Genomic DNA, 18,800 nt, shown 5'->3' on the forward strand with positions numbered 1-18,800 from the left:
CCACCAGGGAAGCCCAGCCTCGGCTATCTTCACTGATGCCGGCAGTCACCAAGCAAAGCGCAAGGCACATGTCCAAGGCCCAGTCCCCATTGCCCAGTGCGTCGTCATCCTGAGGTCCTCTGAACTTCCCCGTCACTGACTCAGCCCCCTCTCACTCTGGAATTGCTGCTCCAGAGGATACATTCTCCTGTATCCTCAACCTTTTCAAAGGGACCCCACCCCTTCTCCTTGCTTTGATGGAAACCTGGGTCATCCTCAAGCTTACTGCTTTTTTTCCCTTGTAGCCCTTCCAGACCCCACCTACCTTGGGGTCTCAAGGTGGCGTTGACAGCCTCCTTGCTTTTCTGTTCCTCTTCACATCTAGACCAATACTCCCTCATCCTGCTGTAAAAATCAAACAAAAAACCCTACTCCTTTCAGGACAGTGCCAGTACGCTATGTGACCTTCTCCCCTTCCCCCGTGTTGTCTCCTACTTGCCCCCTAGACTGAAGTCTTAGGCTCCCAGCTCCCAGCCTTCCTCCCTACCCCAAGCCCTACCATCTTCCTGCGGGACTCCAGTAGCCCTTGGTTGACCCTGCTAACACCTGGCTTTTCAATCCCTTGACATATTAATCTCCATGACTACTGATCCCCAAATTTTACCACCCCTAATCATGAATTCAAGCTTTCTACTCTCTGACCACAACCTCCTCTCAGACCAGTTGACTTGTCTCACTCCTCCCACTATAAACAATACTAACCTCTTCGGAACATCCAGTCCACTGACCGCCCCCATTTTCTCTCAGTCTGTTAGGCTTCCCCTTCCCTCCTAATCTACCTTAGATTTCATGATCCATCAGTAAACCATTTAGTGATGTTCTCGCTGTTACCCTAAACTCTCTTGCATCCTTTTACTATACAGAGAGCAAAACCCTCAGCCCAGATGACCTCAGATACTCCCTTTCTCCATACCTGGGTAAGAGCAGTCAAACACGGCTACAGAAGAGTCATACGATGCGACAGACTGACATCAATATGGATTTGTCATCGCCAGCTTCAAAAAGGACCTCCATGCTACCTATCATCTACGTCAGTTCTCTGGTCCACTCACTCCCCAATTCCCTGCAACCACCATCTTGAACCTCCCCGACTCTCCAGACAGGACTCTGCCACCCACCCCCTGGCTGCCAGCAGTTAACCCTGCCCCCCGCTTCAGAGAAGCTAGGAATCAGGCAGGAACACTCCCAGCTTCCTACGATCAAACCAAACTCGTATCTGCCCCATATTCTCTTCCTTTCTTCTCATGACAAAGAAAACCTCCTTTTCTTAATACTACCCGTCTTCTGACATCCTAATAAATTGAGTGTTCCAATCCTTCCATGTTTTGAGGTCTTCTTTAATTCCCTTCGGCAAAGTTTTGCGTAGACACGATCTTGTACATCTTTCGTTAGATTTATTCCCAGGATCTTGACGTTTTTAGGCTTTTTTTTTTTGCATCTTCCATGTCTCTGCTTAACATTTTGAATACATGGAATATAGTTGTAATGACTCTTTCGTGTCCTTTTCTTCTAATACTAACATCTGAATGAGTTCTGGGTTGGTTTCAACTGATTGATTAAATCTTCTAATTATGGGTCACGTTTATCTGCTTCTTTGCATGCCTGCTGACTTCTGAATCCCAGACATTTTTAAGTTTTATCTTGTTGGATGGTAGATATTTTTGTATTCCTACAAATATGCCAGTGCTTTGTTCTGGGATGCAGTTAAGCAACTTGGACTAAACTGATTGATCATTTCAGGTCTTGCTTTAATAATCTGTTAGGTCAATCTGGAACACTACTTAGTCTAGGACTAGTCATTCCACTACTGAGGCAAATCCTTTCTGAGTACTCTACCCAACGTCCTGTGAATTACGAGTTTTTCCAGTCTGGCTGGTGGGAACAGGCAATATTCCTGGCCCTATGCGAGCACTGAACACCATCCTTTCTAATCCATTCAAATATTCTTTCCCCAGCTTCTTCACACACATGTGCTGAAAAGTACTCTGCTGAATACTTAAGGGGGAACTTCTGGAGTTCTCTTTCTATGAAATTCTCTCCTCTCCAGTACTCTGTCCTGCATACTTTAGCCACCTTAGTTTTTGCAGACTCTTAGCTTCATCTACTAAACCCAGGGGGACCACAGGGCTCTGCCTGGGTTCCCCCTCCTTGTGCCGTGGCCCAGGAATTCTCTTAAGCCAGTAAACTGGAACAATTATGGAGCTTATTTAGTTTATTTCCTGGTTCTCAGGGATCACTGTCCCTCACTGCCTGAGGTCCAGTGTCTTGAAAACCGTTGTTTTACATATATTGTCTGTTTTGGGTTTTGTTGTTGTTTCAGGTGGGAGGGTAGGGTAAATCTGGTATTTGTTACTCCATCTTAACCAGAAGCAGAAAACTCTTTTAAATCTTTTTTTTTTGCGGTACGCAGGCCTCTCACTGTTGTGGCCTATTCCGTTGCGGAGCACAGGCTCCGGACGCGCAGGCTCAGTGGCCACGGCTCACGGGCCCAGCCGCTCCGCGGCATGTGGGATCTTCCCAGACCGGGGCACAAACCCGTGTCCCCTGCATCGGCAGGCAGACTCTCAACCACTGCGCCACCAGGAAAGCCCCTTAAATCTATTTTAATGTTATTTTAAAATCAATTTTATCATGACACAAGTCACGAACAATAAAATGCACAGGATTTAAGTTGATGGTTTGGCTAAGGTTGACACCACGTAAAAAACACCCCAATCAAGATAAAGAACATTTATAACACCTCCCAGAAAGGTCTCTCATTGCCTTTCCCAGTAACCTCTTCCTCTTCCCACCCTAGAAAATCAATGACCCGATTCCTACATTATAGACTAATTTTGCCTCTTCCAGAACTTCACCATGTGTTCTGTTTTGTACCTGGCTTCTTTCCCTCAGCAAAATGTTTTTGAGCATCATTGATAATGTTGTACTAGTACTTCATTCTATTTTTACTGCTGAATGGTATTCCAAAGTTTGACTTGGATACCACAATTTGATTATCTATTTTACCTGCTGATAGACCTTTGGGTTTTTCCAATTTGAAGCTCCCATGAACAATGCTCTATGAATGCTGACATACAAGTCATTTATGAGAACTTGACAAGCTTTTCCAAAGTGGTTGTACCATTTTATGTTTCTATGAGCAACATGTGAGCATTATCAGTTGCTCTATACTCTTGGCAACACTTGATACTGTCTTTTTGATTTTAGCTATTCTACTAGTCTACATATGTAGACTTTCAGCGCAATTTTAGCTTGCATGTCCCAGATGATTAATAATATTAAATATCTTTATATGTACATTGGCTATTTGTATATATTCTTTTGCAAAGTATCTGTTCAAGGCTTTTGCCAATTTTAATTATTTTTTGTTTATTGTATTGTTTACTGTTTATCTTATTATTTAAGAGCTCTCGTATATCCTCCATACAAACCCTTTGTCAGATATACGTATTGTGAATATTTTCTCCCACTGTGTGGTTTTCTTTTCAACTTCTTATTTATGAAGGGCAGAAGTGTTTTTAGAAAACATTTAAATTTTAGCTTTTTACTTAGATCTATGATCCATTTCAAGTTAGTGTTTGTGTCTAGTGTGACCTAAAGGTCAAGGTTCATTTTTTTTCTTTTTTAAAAACATATCTAGTTTTTCCAGTATTTCACTGAAAAAAAATTATCCTTTCTCCATTGAATTATTTAGCAGCTTTGTCAAAAAGCAATTGACCATATACACATATTTCTGGATTTTTCTATTCCATTCAATTGTTCTGTGTATCTATCTTTATGACAAAACGACACTGTATTTATTGTAGCCTTATGGAAGTCTTGAAATCAGGTAGTGTAAGTCGTCCAACTTTGTTCTTTGTCAAGACTGTTTTCGTTATTATAGGTCCTTTGCAATTTATATAAATATTGAAATCATCTTGTCAGTTTTTTTTTAAAAAGCCATTAGCATTTATGAATGGGACAGCACTTAATAGATAGATTTGAGGAATGCAGATAAATTCAACATCTTAAAAATACTGAATCTTCCAATGCAGACCAAATGATCATGGGCCATCATCACTTACCTAGATTGTCTTTAATTTTACTAACCAGTAGTTTTCAGTGCAGAGGTCTTCCGTATCTTTTCTTATCTTTATTCCTAAGGATTTTGTTAATGCTATTGTAAATCGTATTTTCTCAAATTTCATTTTCCACATGCTTGCAGCTTGTGTATAGGAATAAAATTGATTTTTGTATCCTGAGACCTTGCTATATTCACTTATTAATTCTAGTAGGTTTTCCGGTGATTTGTTAGGACGTTCTAAGTAGACAATCATGTTTTCTGTGAACAGAAATAGCTTTTGCTTTCTTTCTAATCTTTCTGCCTTTTATATGCTTTACTTGCCTTAATGTACTGGCCAGTACTTCCAGTATAATGTTGAACAAAAGGGGTGAGAGAGGAATGATTACTTTGTTCTTTATCTCAGGGGAAAAAAGCATCCAGTGGGCTTCCCTGGTGGCACAGTGGTTGAGAGTCCACCTGCTAATGCAGGGGACACGGGTTCGTGTCCCGGTCCGGGAAGATCCCACATGCCGTGGAGCGGCTGGGCCTGTGAGCCATGGCCACTGAGCCTGCACGTCTGGAGCCTGTGCTCTGCAACGGGAGAGGCCACAACAGTGAGAGGCCCACGTACCGCAAAGAAAAAAAAAAAACAAAAAAGCGTCCAGCCTTTCACCATTAAGTATGTTGTCAGTTACAGTTTTTGTGGGTTTTTTGTAGATAACCTTTTTCAGGTTGAGGAAGTTCCCATATATTCCTAGTTTGCTAAGAGCTTTTTATCATGAATTTTACAGAATACTGTTGGTGGCATTTTCTGAGATGATCATATGATTTTTCTCCTTCCTTCTGTTAATATGGTAAATTACATTGTTTGATTTTCCAAAGGTGAACTAACCTCGTGTTTCCTAGATAAACCCCACTTGGTCAGGAGGTATTATTCTCTTAATAATTGCTAGATTTAATTTGTTAGTATTTGAGAATTTTTACATCTAGATTAATGAAAACTACTGTTCTTTTGTCTGTTGCATTTGGTACTGAGGTTACTCTGGCCTCATAAAAATATGTTAGGGAACGTCCCCTTTCTCCTCTATTATCTAAAAGAGATTTTTTCTAGAAATGATATTCTTTCTCTCTAAATTGTTTGACAGAATTCACTTTTGACATCATTGAGGCCCCCAGTTTTCTGTGAGAGAAGGTTTATGATTCTGAATTCCATTTGAAAAGCGAATATAGGGCTCTTCAGTCTTTTCTTTCTTTTTGAGTCAGTTCTAATAAGCTGTGTTCTTCAAGGCATTTGTCCATTTCTCCTAAGTTACTGAATTTATTGTCCTAGTCTCGTTATCATTTTAATGTCTGTAATGTTTGTGTTGACATGCCCTCCATCGTTTCTAATACTGATCGATTTTTCTTTCTTGATTAGTCTTGCTAAAGATTTATTAACTTTATCAAGCTTTTCAAAGAGTCCACTCTTGTCTTTGTTAACTTTACCTATTTCTTGCATTTTCTCTTCTACTGACTTATGTTCTTATTTCTTTTTTCTGCTCTCCTTGGATTTCATTTGCTTTTCTTTTCTAGATTCTTAGATGGGAATACACACCACTGAATGTAAACCTTTCTTCTTTACTAATATAGGCATTTAAAGCTATAAATTTCTAAGCACTGCTTTAGATGGATAATGCAAATTGAGATGTTGTATTTTTATTATCTTTCCGTTTAAAAAACCTCTCACTTTTATTGTAATGTTTCTTTGAATTGTAAGTTATTTAGAGATGTATCATTTAATTTTCAGTATTTGAAGGACTTTCTAGACAGCGTATTGTTACCGGTTTCTATTTCAAATCAATTGCTGTTAGAAAAAATGTACTCTGCAAGATTTAAATCTTTTGATACTTAGTGAGACTTTTTTTTTTAATACAGTCCGCACGTGGTCTCTCTTGGTGCTCCTGAACAGAAGGAGTATTCTGCAGTTATCGGATATAGTGTTCTGTAAGTACCAGTTAGGTCATTCTGGTTGGTAGTGTTCAGATGTTACCTATATTTAGTTTTTTTCACCCCCTTGCTCTTCAGTTATTGAAAGAACTATAAAATTTTCATCTGTTTGTGGATTTATTGATTTCTCCATTTAATTTTGACAGCTTTCCCTTCATGTATTTCAAACTTTATTAGGTACAAACTCATGTAGAATCATTGTCTTCTTGATGAATTGACCCTTCCAGGAATATGAAATGTCTCTATCTCTGAAATCTCTCTCTCTGCAAATATTCCTTGTATAGAAGTCTATTTTATATATTTTGTATTAATATATTTATCCTTTTATTTTTAATCTGTCTTTATAGTAGCTTGCATTTTTATTCACTCTGACAATTTCTGTCTTTTCATTAAAACACTGTGCCCATTTCATTCAGTCCAAGTACTGATACAGTTGGGTTTATGTCCACCATCCTGCTGTTGGTTTTTTGTTCATCCCATATGTTCTTTGTTCCTTTCCTGCCTTATCTGTCATCTCTCAATTTGTTTCTATTGACGCCCCCACTCCATCTTGATTATGGGTCACATTTTCCTGCTTCTTTTCATGTCCTGTAACTTTTAATGATGTGGGAAAACCTTTGGGGAACATCTGGGGTTTGGGTGTCTTCCTTTAATGGGTGTTGACTTGTTTTGGCAGGTGTTAAGTTAGCCACTTGTCCTGATCCTTTTGAGGCTTGTTTATAAGATTTGCAGGTCTAGACTGGGGTAGGTCTAGAGTGGCTCTTACTCCAGGGCTAAGGTAACCATACCCGTAATGCCTGGCCTTTCCGAGGTCTCACTTGAATGTCCAATGTATCATCAATGTCAGTCTATTCCAGCTGGTCAGAATCCCTCTGTTTCCCAACACTGAGATTTCCAGCAGCTCACAGCTTTGTGGTAGCTGTTCTCTACCAATAAATTCAACTGGCACATAGCAGCTCAGTATATAGTCAAAGATTTCAGAGACTCCCTAATTCAGCTTTCCGGAGCCCCTTCTCTGCATACCTCTCTCTCTCCAGTACCCTGCCCTGAAAATCCCAGCTGTCTCGGCCTCTCAAACTCTGCTCTTTGCCTCTCGGGCAAATAGACCACTGTCCTCCTCTGGGCTCTGCCTCCTGTGCCACAATTCTAAAAGCATCTCCGGGCAGACAGCCAGGACAATTGTGGCACTTACTGGATGTGTTTCCCTTCTCCTAAGGAACCCAACCCTGCGTTGCCTATTTCCATCTTCTGAAAAACAAAAACAATAAACACTGCTTCATATATTTTCGCCAGTTTTATAGTTGTTTATAGTAAAAGGTCCATTCTGGCACTGTTACTATATTGTGGCTGGAAGAGGATTACAATAGCCTTAAATTGGTCTCCCCACATCCAGTCTTGCATCCATCCAATCCATTCATACTACTGCAGCCAGAGTGATTTTTATGTGCTGAATTTTTCCAACGTTAAGAAAAAAGTTCAATTGTTCATAAAAGTAGGAAGACTTACACAGTGAACAGCCATATGCCTACCACCTAGTTTCCATAATTAACATTTGCTGCATTTTCTTTAGCGCCTATCTATCCATCCCTCTATCCATCCAGTTATCTTATATTTTTTGAAGTATTTTAAGGTAAGTTGAAGACATCAGAAAGCAGAGTAATTTTTATAAAACACAAATATAAATCACATCATTTTGGGCTTGAAATTTATCAGTGGGTTCCTTTACCCTTCAGCTAATGACCAGAAACTGTGATGTGATCTTGAAGGACCTTTGTGATCTGGGCTCTGCTGACCAGTCTGTCTTCTTTTCTTCACCCTCCTTTCCTAGCCCCCTGAGTGCCTGCCACCCTGCTTTCTTCAGTTTCTCCAATGCCCTCTGTTCCTTCCCGCTGTCGGGCCTTTGCATGGGTTTCTCCTTGACTGTAATACCCTCCCTGAGCGTATTCTCCCATCTTGCCTGGATATGATGGCTATTCGTTCATCCTTCTCTTCCTCCAGGATGCTTCCCCTAGACATTTGTTCTCCCTGTTAAACACTCTCACAGCACCATGCACCTTTCCTTCAAAGAACTTATAAAAGTTTATAATTTTTGTCTCCCTCAAGAGATACAAGCTTCATGAAGACAAGACTCTGCTTTGTCTCACCACTGAAACCACTGTGTAGGCACACAAAAAATATTCATTGAATGAATAGGTCCTTTTTTCTTAAGAAGTCTAAGAGAGAGAGAAAAATATCGAGCAAGATTTTCTGTTTATTAGTCTGTTGCACTGAACCCGATCCAGTGGTACAGGGTTAGTCCTAAATATCGCCTCCAAGCCAATTATTATAGTTGCCCTCATCCAGATTCTTGGGAACAAAGTCATTCAGAAAGCCCTCCAATTATTATAGTTGCCCTCATCCAGATTCTTGGGAACAAAGTCATTCAGAAAGCCCTCCAAGACAGGAAATTCACCATTTTTTCAGTCTTCTTTTACACAGCCAATTTAAATTCTCGTAACGCTGTGGATCCATATTTTCATTTGATTCTCAGAGATACAGCTCTGAGTCTCAGAGTTTCATTTTGTTTCAGAGAAAATATTTTTAAAATAGTATCTTTAAGGGTTTAACACCAGACAGCACCCAACACCTCATTCTGTGCCTCTCCGCACACACTCTTACCTTACACACCAGGGCAATAATGACAGCTCTCCTTTGTTTTGTGGGACCTGCAAACACTGTCTCATACGGGAGAAGGATACTTTCGCCTTGGGTGCATAATTTGCTTAAATATTAAAATGTTCCAGGAAAGGAACAACTGCTGAACTTTAATAAAGAAGAGCTCCCTATATCCCAGACGTAAAGGTCTTGCTATACTGAGCTGTCCTGCTATACCAATATTTGATTTCTGTAAGCAATTTTACCAGCCTGTAAGAGGTATTACACAGAAGGAAAAAAAAGACTGGCATGAGGTTGACAGTAGCGCCTCAGGGCAATCACAGAAGTCAAATTATTAAATTCATAAACAACCCTTCACTGCAGAAGTAACAGTGATTGTTAATGCTGCCAACGGAATAGGGAACACAGGAAAATTATGGCTTTAATTTCAACCATTAAGGTACCAGAGGCTTAATGAAGAGCTGAGCTCTGCATGAGAGCACTACGATGAATTCGCTTAGTACAGAGCTCTCCATCGGCAAAGTGGGTGCTCAGGAGGGCACACGTGGCCAGAGATGCCTCCTGGGTCCTCAGAGGTTTTTGCCAAGTGTTATAAAAAAGGATTCGGTTAGGAATAGATGATAGGCACAGCTGACAAGTGAGAGAGCTCTCCTGAATTTGTTGCTAGTGCCTGGTTGCTGTCCACTGCTGTTGCCAGGGGAACAGGCGTCAGCTTGATGGAAACAAGGATCAGCGAAAACTTTTACTTACCTCATTTCCACTGATCCCAACAGCCATTTCTATGGAAACAGTCGCTTCGAGCCAGCGGCGGAGAGGTTACCACTCACTTGTTAATGTCAGGTGTGGCTACCAGCCTATGCGCTTCAGGTACCACCGTACCTACAGCACCCGCATCCACCTGTCAGCCACCCCCGACAGCATCTTAACTCTGCAACAGGGAAGTTCAGTGCTTAAAAGTATATATAAATGTTTAACACAGTTCTTTATTAGAAAAAGGAAATTTAGCATTCTTCCACGTAAAGCTGAAGTGGGGCTTAATTTCTTGTTCTACCAAAACCAAACCATGTGAGGTTACTAAAGGACCACAGATCTCTCCCTCAGCTTTCAACCCCACTCCCAACATTACTTCCAAATTCAAGAAAAGAGACCTCTCAACCGTATGGACAACTCTTTCACCTATGAGTCTAGTCAAACCAAAGACAAATCCAGCTAAACGTGTCTGGAATTCTGGTAGCCTGATCATCACTAATTATTCACAGGAAAATCTTTTTTTTTTTTTTTTTTTAATTGTAAGAACTATCTACAAATACCCTCCACTGTCCCTTTGTTTTTGGACTAGATCTCGGTGTGCTTTCTTAGTCTGTTGGTCAAGATATGGAATTAACTCATTAACTCAATATAATTTTATTCTGTAAAACAGTGGTAACCAACCATGCTGAGAGCCTGGTTATCCCATTACCTAACTATACCCCCTTCAACGTTGCAAGCAATTCAACTACTCTTCTAAGATGTAGATATGTTTATGTACAGGAAGAAATTCTGTTGCTTATTTTTTGTCAGCAGATGCTGGTCAAATATTTAATGAGAGCTAATTCTAATCCCAGTCATGAATAATTTATATGAATGCCTATTCCGAGAAGGCACGTCTCCTCAAGCAACCAACCACCATCTACCTGGTATGTTTTGCCCGCTGAGCCAGCATTCAAGGGGAGGAAATTAGAGGCAATCTCCGAGTGACCATGGCTCATAACGGTGTGAAGTTAATGGGCCAGGGTGTAAATTATGATGCCCTCCCAAACCTGAACCTATTCAGTACAGTGCCCCGCCCAACACCACCCCTCTCCACTTCCTCTATACCAACAGTAACACAGGTAGATTCATGCCTGAATCTTTGTCTAGGTTTTTTATCCCAACACTTTCAACCAATCACCAAGCATCCTTTCCCCCCAGTTATTGTGGATTAAAGAGAAACCAAATGGGTTGAAGAGAAATGGAATGTTCTGGACAAATGTGAATCAAGTCTAAGGATCAGGAGATGAAATTAATCACTTTTTTCCTTTAAAAAAGTGATTAGGATACAGGTCCATCTCAACGTGGGTCATAGTTCGGTACATAATTCAAGAGCCTTCATAGTATGAGACTGAATTTATACAAGAAAATAGAGTTTTTAAACATTTTTTGGCAAGGAACATCCAGGCACCAAGACAACAGTATTAAAAACAACTGAACAGAAAAAATATTCATAGCATAGGATCCTAAAATTGCCCTTTGGATTTACTATGAAAAATGGCATGTGGGGCCTGACTTCAAAGGCCGACAGACAACAGATGCATCGAAGTCTGCGTTATATTACACTAATCTCTTAAGGGTCTTCTATCTAATCTCTTTCTGGCCATTGCTAAGTACCAGGGATATGACTGCCACTATAATAAATATCAGAGATTATCTAAACTTCTGAGGAGAAATCCATCTAACAGACATCAAAACCTGTCTAGGCATCGTGGGTCCTTAGCCTTTCTTTGGCAGAAACAAAGACAAAGGCAAATCAAATCCTTCCTCAACAAGGACCTATGATTTACCAGCTTCTAGATATTTTCATCTTCATTGTACCTTCCCGCACCTCTGATAGCATTTTTGAACATTAGATCCTGTAAAAGCAAAGAGCAGTAGAGAATACTTCGCTTATTAACTCCTGAGTAAAATAGCCATGCAAATTAAACCCGATCTATAGGCCTGGTCACAGGGGAAAAAAATTAGCTGAAAAGAACTGGCTTGATTAGATTTTTCTTGCATCAAATCCCGTCTTATATACTCTTATTCAAGCTATCGCCATAACGATACCCAAGCCCTCTACACTCTTCAGCTCACTGAATCCTCACGCAACTCCACACGGTGAATATTATTAACATGATTTCACAGGCAAGGAAAGTGAAGCTCTAAGAGGTAGGTCATTTCACCAGATCTCACAGCTGGTAAAAAGTAGAGCAAAGAGTCAAGTATTGATTATCCGACTCTAAAGCCAGTGTTTAACCACATGTTACAGAAATGCCATGCCCCTCTATTTGTGCAAAGAAATCACTGTCAGACATAACCTCAATCATGATTTACAGCTGCATCATACTTTATAGCTGACAAAGAACCCCCACGGCCTCCTCTTGGTGGGGGGCACCGAGTACAGTATTACTGTGCATACATAGCTCGTTTCTCTTGGTCACTTCCTGGGAAATCCAGAAAATGGGACACTTCAGATAGTTTCCAAACAGCCCCTCAGCTGTTCCCACCTCACCCAGGGAGGGGACTGGGAGGAGGCCCGTGGATTTAAGAGAAAGATAGATTCAATGAGTAAAATTCTTTATAGTACATATTTTTCAAAGCACTTCTACATTCACGAGCTGACCTAAAGCCACCTACCCTACGGCAGGAGGGGCAGCACGGGAGCATCTTCCCCACATGAGGGGTCAAGAGACAGAGGCTCAGAGCTCCTAAGTGAAGTCCCAGAGTTAGCGGGTGACACTGGCAGGACCAGAACCAAGGTCTTCCAGTTCCCTTCTCATCCATCAGTCCCTTCTTGGGGGTTTGACCCACACCACAGGGGCTCAGAGGGCCCTCTACCTTACCGCAGGTGTGCCTGGCAGCAGGTGGGTCCTGCAGGTGAAGACATAAGCCCACTGTCCATGACCACCATTTCCCCCCGGGAATCTGGCAGTGATTCTAAAGAAACAAAGCGCGGAAACACCACTGCGTTCTCTTATTTTACCTATCTACGGACAAAAACCTCAACGGGGACAAGGGTTAAGCGAACAATTTTAAAAGTGAAAAAATCATCAAAGCCACCGTGAGAAGAGACATAGTCTGAATTGTAGACTTAATCGAGACAGTCTTTCTAATGCCTTGTCAAAATGGGACCATCTCCTTAATGACAACTTAATGTGAATACACAACTCTAGTTACAGATATTCTCGGCGCCTCCCACAGAGCACGAGCACCAGAGAAAAACGTCTTCATCCAGGATCACGTTTGGCTACGCCGGGCATGCAGTTCGTGAACCTCGCACTCACCTTGAGAAGAACGGTCTGCGTAAAAGCAAAGATTTTTCCAAAGCATCAGTCTTAATGCTTTAAAAACGTACCAACACCAAAACAAGTGTGCAAAAAAAAAAAAAAAAGAGGAGCAACAAATATTTCCAAATGGTTAACAGACTTAAAGACACACAGCATCTTATAATGATTCTTCATTAGAAAGCAGCAGCACGGTCTTAAGTGTCTAAAACAGGAGAACTTTTTAATTTGGGCCTTTCGGAATTACATTTGTGTTGGTCTGATGGTCCCTAAGGGGCTATGCGACATAAGTTGTCTTCCTTTTAACATTTATTTAAAAACATTTTTTATATTCCCTCCAGTGTCCCCTAAAAAAAATCGGGAAGAACCCTAAGACTAAAACTAAAATTTTAAAAAAAATTACATTTCTTTAACAAGAAAATGAATACAAATGACCCATTTGGATTTTGTGTTGCTTTGGGGGAAAGTCAAGGAGGAGAACCCAGGCAGAGAAGCCTGGGTAACTAACTGTTAGGGGAGGTGGTAGCAGCCCCTTCTCCGGTTTCTCCACCCCCACCCCCAGAGACACCTTATCATCTTTCAAGATCCAGCTCACAGACATGCAGCTTTCACAGCCGCTCCGTCTCCACCTCTACTCTAGCTTGGCCATCCTGCACTGCCTAACAACAGTTTCCTCCCCACGCCCGGGGACAATGACTGTCTGAGCACAAGGCCCCCATCTGTGTCTTCGACATCTTGGCACCCCGGCTTCTGGCCCAGAGCCGGGCACTCAAGAGGAACTCAGGAAAAGCTGACCAAATTAGCGAACGCGGATGCCCGACTCTGCTCTGCAGACGTGGCTCTTCCTGTACACAGAGCACGGCTTAGCATTTCCTACCCAAGTAGCCTTACAGGTGGCGCAGAGTCAGTTGCAGCCCCACATCATGGGACGGACTGAAAACTGCTGCGAAATCTCAGATTTTATTGTAAAAATTCACGTGTCATTTGCGCTCTCCTTCATAAGGGATCTAGTTTTGTTCTGATTCAAAACTGTTTTTAAATTACTTACTATTTTCCCCAAAATATATTTTAGTACACCGGTTGTTCCACCATGGTGTGTGCCTGTTTTTATCCTCCAGCTTTGGGCACCACCCCCCTCGGAGTGCATCTTTAACACCCACCATTGTAACAAGGAGTCCCTCCCTCCCATTTCCGGTTTTCCTTTTTAAGCTGCCTCATCACGCAGGGGTGATGTTCCTGCTCTGGGAGCGCAGAGATAAGGCATGTCACTGGCACTGTTAAAATCAGTCGCTTCCACGGCCTCAGTTTAGTTGGGTTTAGGAGGCACGGGGTGCCAGGAATTCACAACAGAATTGCTGTTACCCTTGTACGGGCCGTTTCTGTGGTAAAGTCATCACGATGCTGTTTCTCCAGGGATACATTCCACCCTTACCATCCCGACACTAACCTAAGGCCGTGGCGGGTCACCAGGAGGAAGGCACTTTTAAGGTTTTAGGTGAAAGAACATGAGGCTCGAAGAGCCATTTATCTATAGAAGGAAGCTTTGGTTGAGGTGGGGGGCAGGGGGTAAGCTGTCACACCCCCAACTCAGTCCCTACTCCCCTCAGTGTGGGGCACGGGCTCCAGGGCCATTTCTAGACAGGGCTTCACAGGACAGTGTACATCCATGGTGTAAAAGTGACCACACTCGGTCAAGGAGAATTCTAAACGTGTTATCCCTGAAAACAGGCAGGGTAGGTTAGAGGGAAGATGAGGAGAGGAAGCAGAGATGGATCACTAGCTCTGCTTTCTGCTCTGGAAAAGGCTGTGTTGAGAAAAATGCGATAAAGGTCTCTCCAGTGACTCAGCATTACACAAAGACATCACTTCCCCCAAGATACAAGCTTGGAAAGGCACAGATAGAGTGAGTGAGGAGTAGATAAACTCACTGGGAATGAAGCCTATCAACAGTGTCTCCTGAGGATGTCTGAGCTCAGGGCGCGACAGACACTCCTCCGGGGAGATGGGCATCTCCTGGGCCTCGGTCGCACTCCCAGCCCCGACCCCGCCCCAGCAATGGCTATATACTGGCTCTGCTTCTGAGAGTCTGGAGAGCCCTGGTTCCCTTCTCTGGGGTACTCCCCCATCTGGGGTGTCTGTGGGATGGGGAGGACGCAGAGCTGCCCAGAAGGGCTCTGGGATGGCAACTACAGGCAGGGCGAAGCCCCCCTCCCGACCCAGTCTCCAGCGAACACCCTGTCAATCCACCGAGCCAAGGGGGTCAACAAGATGAAATTTCGAAACTGGTGACTGAGTGACATGGACGATGATAAGGCCATAGGCAATTTAGGTGCAAAAGCTGATTATTACCCTGCATTAAAGACAGATTCTACAAGTTAAGATTAAAAATGAATTGAAGGGAGTATTCTCACAGTGACAGCAGCAGAAAACCAAGCTAAGAAACGATCCCGATCTGAAGGATGTGAGAGTTTGAAACTATTCAGTATTTATGTGCTAATCTAGGCTTATTTCTCTTTTACCATGAAATCTGAAATCATCATGATACACTGCAGGTAAAAAGGGCCAGGTTATGTACTAATGGGAAGAAAACAACAAAAGACAAAGGCCCTTTCCTGGGGGAGACCAAGGCTGGGAATCCTTTTACTCACTCTTAATCTACTTCTACACACTGGCAATATTAACGTGACTGGCTTCGGAGAAACGGTTCCATTAAATTAATAGTGTTTGGCAAGCATCAGAAACACAGAATCTCACAGACAGACACAAGCAGAAAGAATCACAGTTTAGTCCAAAAGCAACACACAGAGGGGACATCAGAGTCCACATGCATGCAGAGAAAGCCGCAGGGAGCAGCTGGGGGACACGCAGAGCCGCCCGACACATGGCAGCAGCAGAATGTGGAACACGGATCCAACTGCTTACCCACTAAGGACACCAAGAACCAGGTTAAGGACGAAAAATGAGCCAAGGATGATCAGACTAACAAAATACACCCATGGCCATTCCCATCCTATCGCATCATTTACCTGTAAAATGTAAGGAGATTAGTTATCAGTTATCCATTTGCCAAAGAGCAGAGCCCCAAGAACAGCTGCTGGACCACTAGGGCTTTGATTAAAGACTGGTGCTCCTAGAAGGGGACGCCGTCAAGGGCCTTCCATTTTTGTTCTTTCAATAAGGACAGGTTCTGCTGCTGAAGCCTACGAATGCGACCTACCAAAAATCATTTAGCTACTGTTTTGTACCAATTAATCTGCGTTATATCTGGATCCAGGCCAATAACACAATTATAGATGTATCTTCTTTTAGGACAAATGGGCAAGCAATGCCAACAATTTAAATCCCAAGTGACAACGCTGATTAATTTCTGGTCAATAATGATCCTATAGCCTTCTTTCATGAAGGCTGGTAAGGTTCCAGGAAACATCTTGATTTGGGAAGCCTCAGCAGAAAAGAAAGTATCTTGGAGGACACACAAAATGCTTGGCACCCACCCGGCGGCCCCCATCTAGCAAAGCCTGTGTGGTCTTGGCAACTGTCCTCGGGACTCTGCTTTCAAGATGAAAGAGGTGTAGCTTACCCGCTCAATACACCAAGTACAAGATTTAGTACGAAAAATGACCCAAAGATGACGAGACTGACAAAATACACCCAGGGCAATTCAAATCCCATAGCATCATTCATCTGTAAGAAATAAGATGGTCTCACAGGAGTGGGTTATAAGAGAATCTAATAAGGAGAGAGGGTTACATTAGAGACAGCATTCTATACATTTAATTAAACATTTACTTAGCTTCAAATCAGACAACAGTAGCCAATGCACATTCATTATATATTCCCAAAACACACACGCACACGCACACAGAGCCATCAGAGCTTTCAGGGTAAATAAAGCAAACTTTGGCCACCGCTAGGGCAATCAGCTGGGATTTGGTTCCTTCTCACAGGAAACTGCCTTGGTAAGGGATTTTCAGAAAAGATCTTGACAGAAGACAAAACTAGTGCTTAGCTGGAAACTATTTTCTACTCTGCCCAAGTTGTCAGTACTATTTTTGCTTTCAAAATTTGTGATGGTGGAAAAGTCTTAGTTATAGAGACAAATTTGCAACATTTGACTCTATAAATTCTTTTCTTTAAAAAAAAAAAAAAAAAACCCTAAAATAATAACTTTCCACTGGAAGCCAACCAATCCAAGGAAACCTAACCCACTTTAAATCTGGATTATCTGCTATCAGCGAGTGCAAGGACAGCTAAATTAATGCAAAGAAGGAAAGTATTCAGAAGTCACCTAGCTGACACATTCAGGGGTGCTTTGGGGAATGACATTTTTTTCCATAACTGGACCCACGGGAAGGACCCAGGAGAAGGAAAGAAGCCCTTATCCTCCACACCTAGCTTGAACCTACATGACCCACCCTGGGGGAGCTGGCTCCAGCTGTGAGCTGTTCCAGAGGAACCTGGTGTCCCCGCTTCTAGGACAAGCTGAAGCAGCACAGTCAGACATGGCCTCCCGGATGCACCTTCCCAGGAGAGGTCTGATCATGGGCAGCCTTCATGATGGAGCAAACAAGTGCTTTCAGGTTCACGGCTGGATGGAACTTTCCGGCAGCACAGATCACGTTACGTTGGGCAAACACTTCTCCAGGGAGGAAGTGTTAAGGACTGGTGAGGGGACAGAATGAATGACCCCGGGCCTGACTTTGTTGGAACAGCCAGAATCTTCGGCTAATAGAACAGTATATAGTCTGGGCTGATTCATCGTTCTTGCCTTGCAGGGTCAGGCCCTTAGGCCTTTATGCATGTGCTTTCCTTTACATTATCTGGCGCTAGATTTTTAGCTTTACAGACCGAAGCTCAAGCATTTCACTGTCCGCCTCATGCAGAAACCAAACGGAAAAAGAGAACATAAAAAAAAAAAAAGAAAAAAAATTACCTAACATCTGCTGCTGAAGTCTAGGGAGAGGGCATTAAATCCCTTATGAAACACCTGTTTGGCCACATGAAAATGGATGTGCTTAATAGAACTGCTATCAGTCTGCACATCTTACATCGGCAATTAGAGTAATGAATGAGGCAGGGCCGTGGCTGCAATTGTTGATCTCATTAAGTTGGATAAACTAATTTCAGCAGGAAGGCCAAGGGTAATTCTTCCAAAGCAACCACACCGCTAAACATATTTAATAATCCAGACGTGGAGGAGAAGAAACAGGCTGCCCGGTGGAGGGACCAGAGCCCAGCCTGGAGCCAGGGCCTTCCACAGAGACCTCTCTGGGCCTGCTTCCCCTCTGTTGTAGCAAGAGGAGTGCACATGACAGGGGTGAGTGGGCCTGCTCATGGGGAATAAGGATGTGCACGTCCAGGACTCCCACCGGAGACCCCGCTCTCCCACAACTCTGGAAAAGTGGGCCAGCCGTCAGCCAAGCACCTGCCCCACCCATCCTCTCTGAGGCCTCAGTCCCATGTCCCAGAGAATGGCTCCAGGAACAGCTGTCTGCTCCAACTTGGGAGGAAACATTTTTTTTAAGAAACTTTTAATTTCTTAGAAGTAAGTGTGCAACAGACTCCCATTTGCTCAAATCAGAAATATCACCTGGAATAACAGCTAGGGGCCAAGGGGAAAACAAAGGCCACAGGAGACTCTATATACCAGGGGGTGGGAAAGAGCAACCAAAATTAAGCTTTAAGGGCCAGTCTTCCTCCCAAAGAAATCTCCTCAACCCGGGTCTCTTTGTCAGAGGCTTACCATACACATGGAACAAGTGAGAACTGGCAAGCTGGTCTCCGAAATACCCATAGCAAAAGAGAGACCCTGCTTGGGATTTTATCCGAGTGGTCTTTGTCAGCAATGGAAAAATCGGGAGGAGCTCAAGCATCTCAATTTAGATTTTTAAAATACTTATATCAGAGTCATCCTGTGGTGTCATCTGGTACTCAGGAAATAACCTAGTTTCAGTTTCCCCTCACTTCAAAGGCCGAGACGCACATCCATATCTCCGAGGAAAGGCTAACCTAGGCTTTTT

General features: G+C 42.7%; 1 protein-coding gene across 2 annotated transcripts in view; it reads right to left on the minus strand.

Moving 5' to 3' along the window:
- Positions 1-18,800, minus strand: part of CACNA1D (calcium voltage-gated channel subunit alpha1 D) — a 324,032-nt gene that overhangs the window by 120,924 nt on the left and 184,308 nt on the right. For both annotated transcript variants that reach the window (XM_032650077.1, XM_032650076.1), the window contains exon 8: positions 16,361-16,464. In XM_032650077.1, the coding sequence (XP_032505968.1) occupies positions 16,361-16,464 (104 nt within the window). The remainder of the gene's footprint in view (positions 1-16,360; positions 16,465-18,800) is intronic.

The sequence above is a fragment of the Phocoena sinus genome, chromosome 11 (assembly GCF_008692025.1).
Source record: "Phocoena sinus isolate mPhoSin1 chromosome 11, mPhoSin1.pri, whole genome shotgun sequence".
In the NCBI taxonomy this organism is placed as follows: Eukaryota; Metazoa; Chordata; class Mammalia; order Artiodactyla; family Phocoenidae; genus Phocoena; species Phocoena sinus.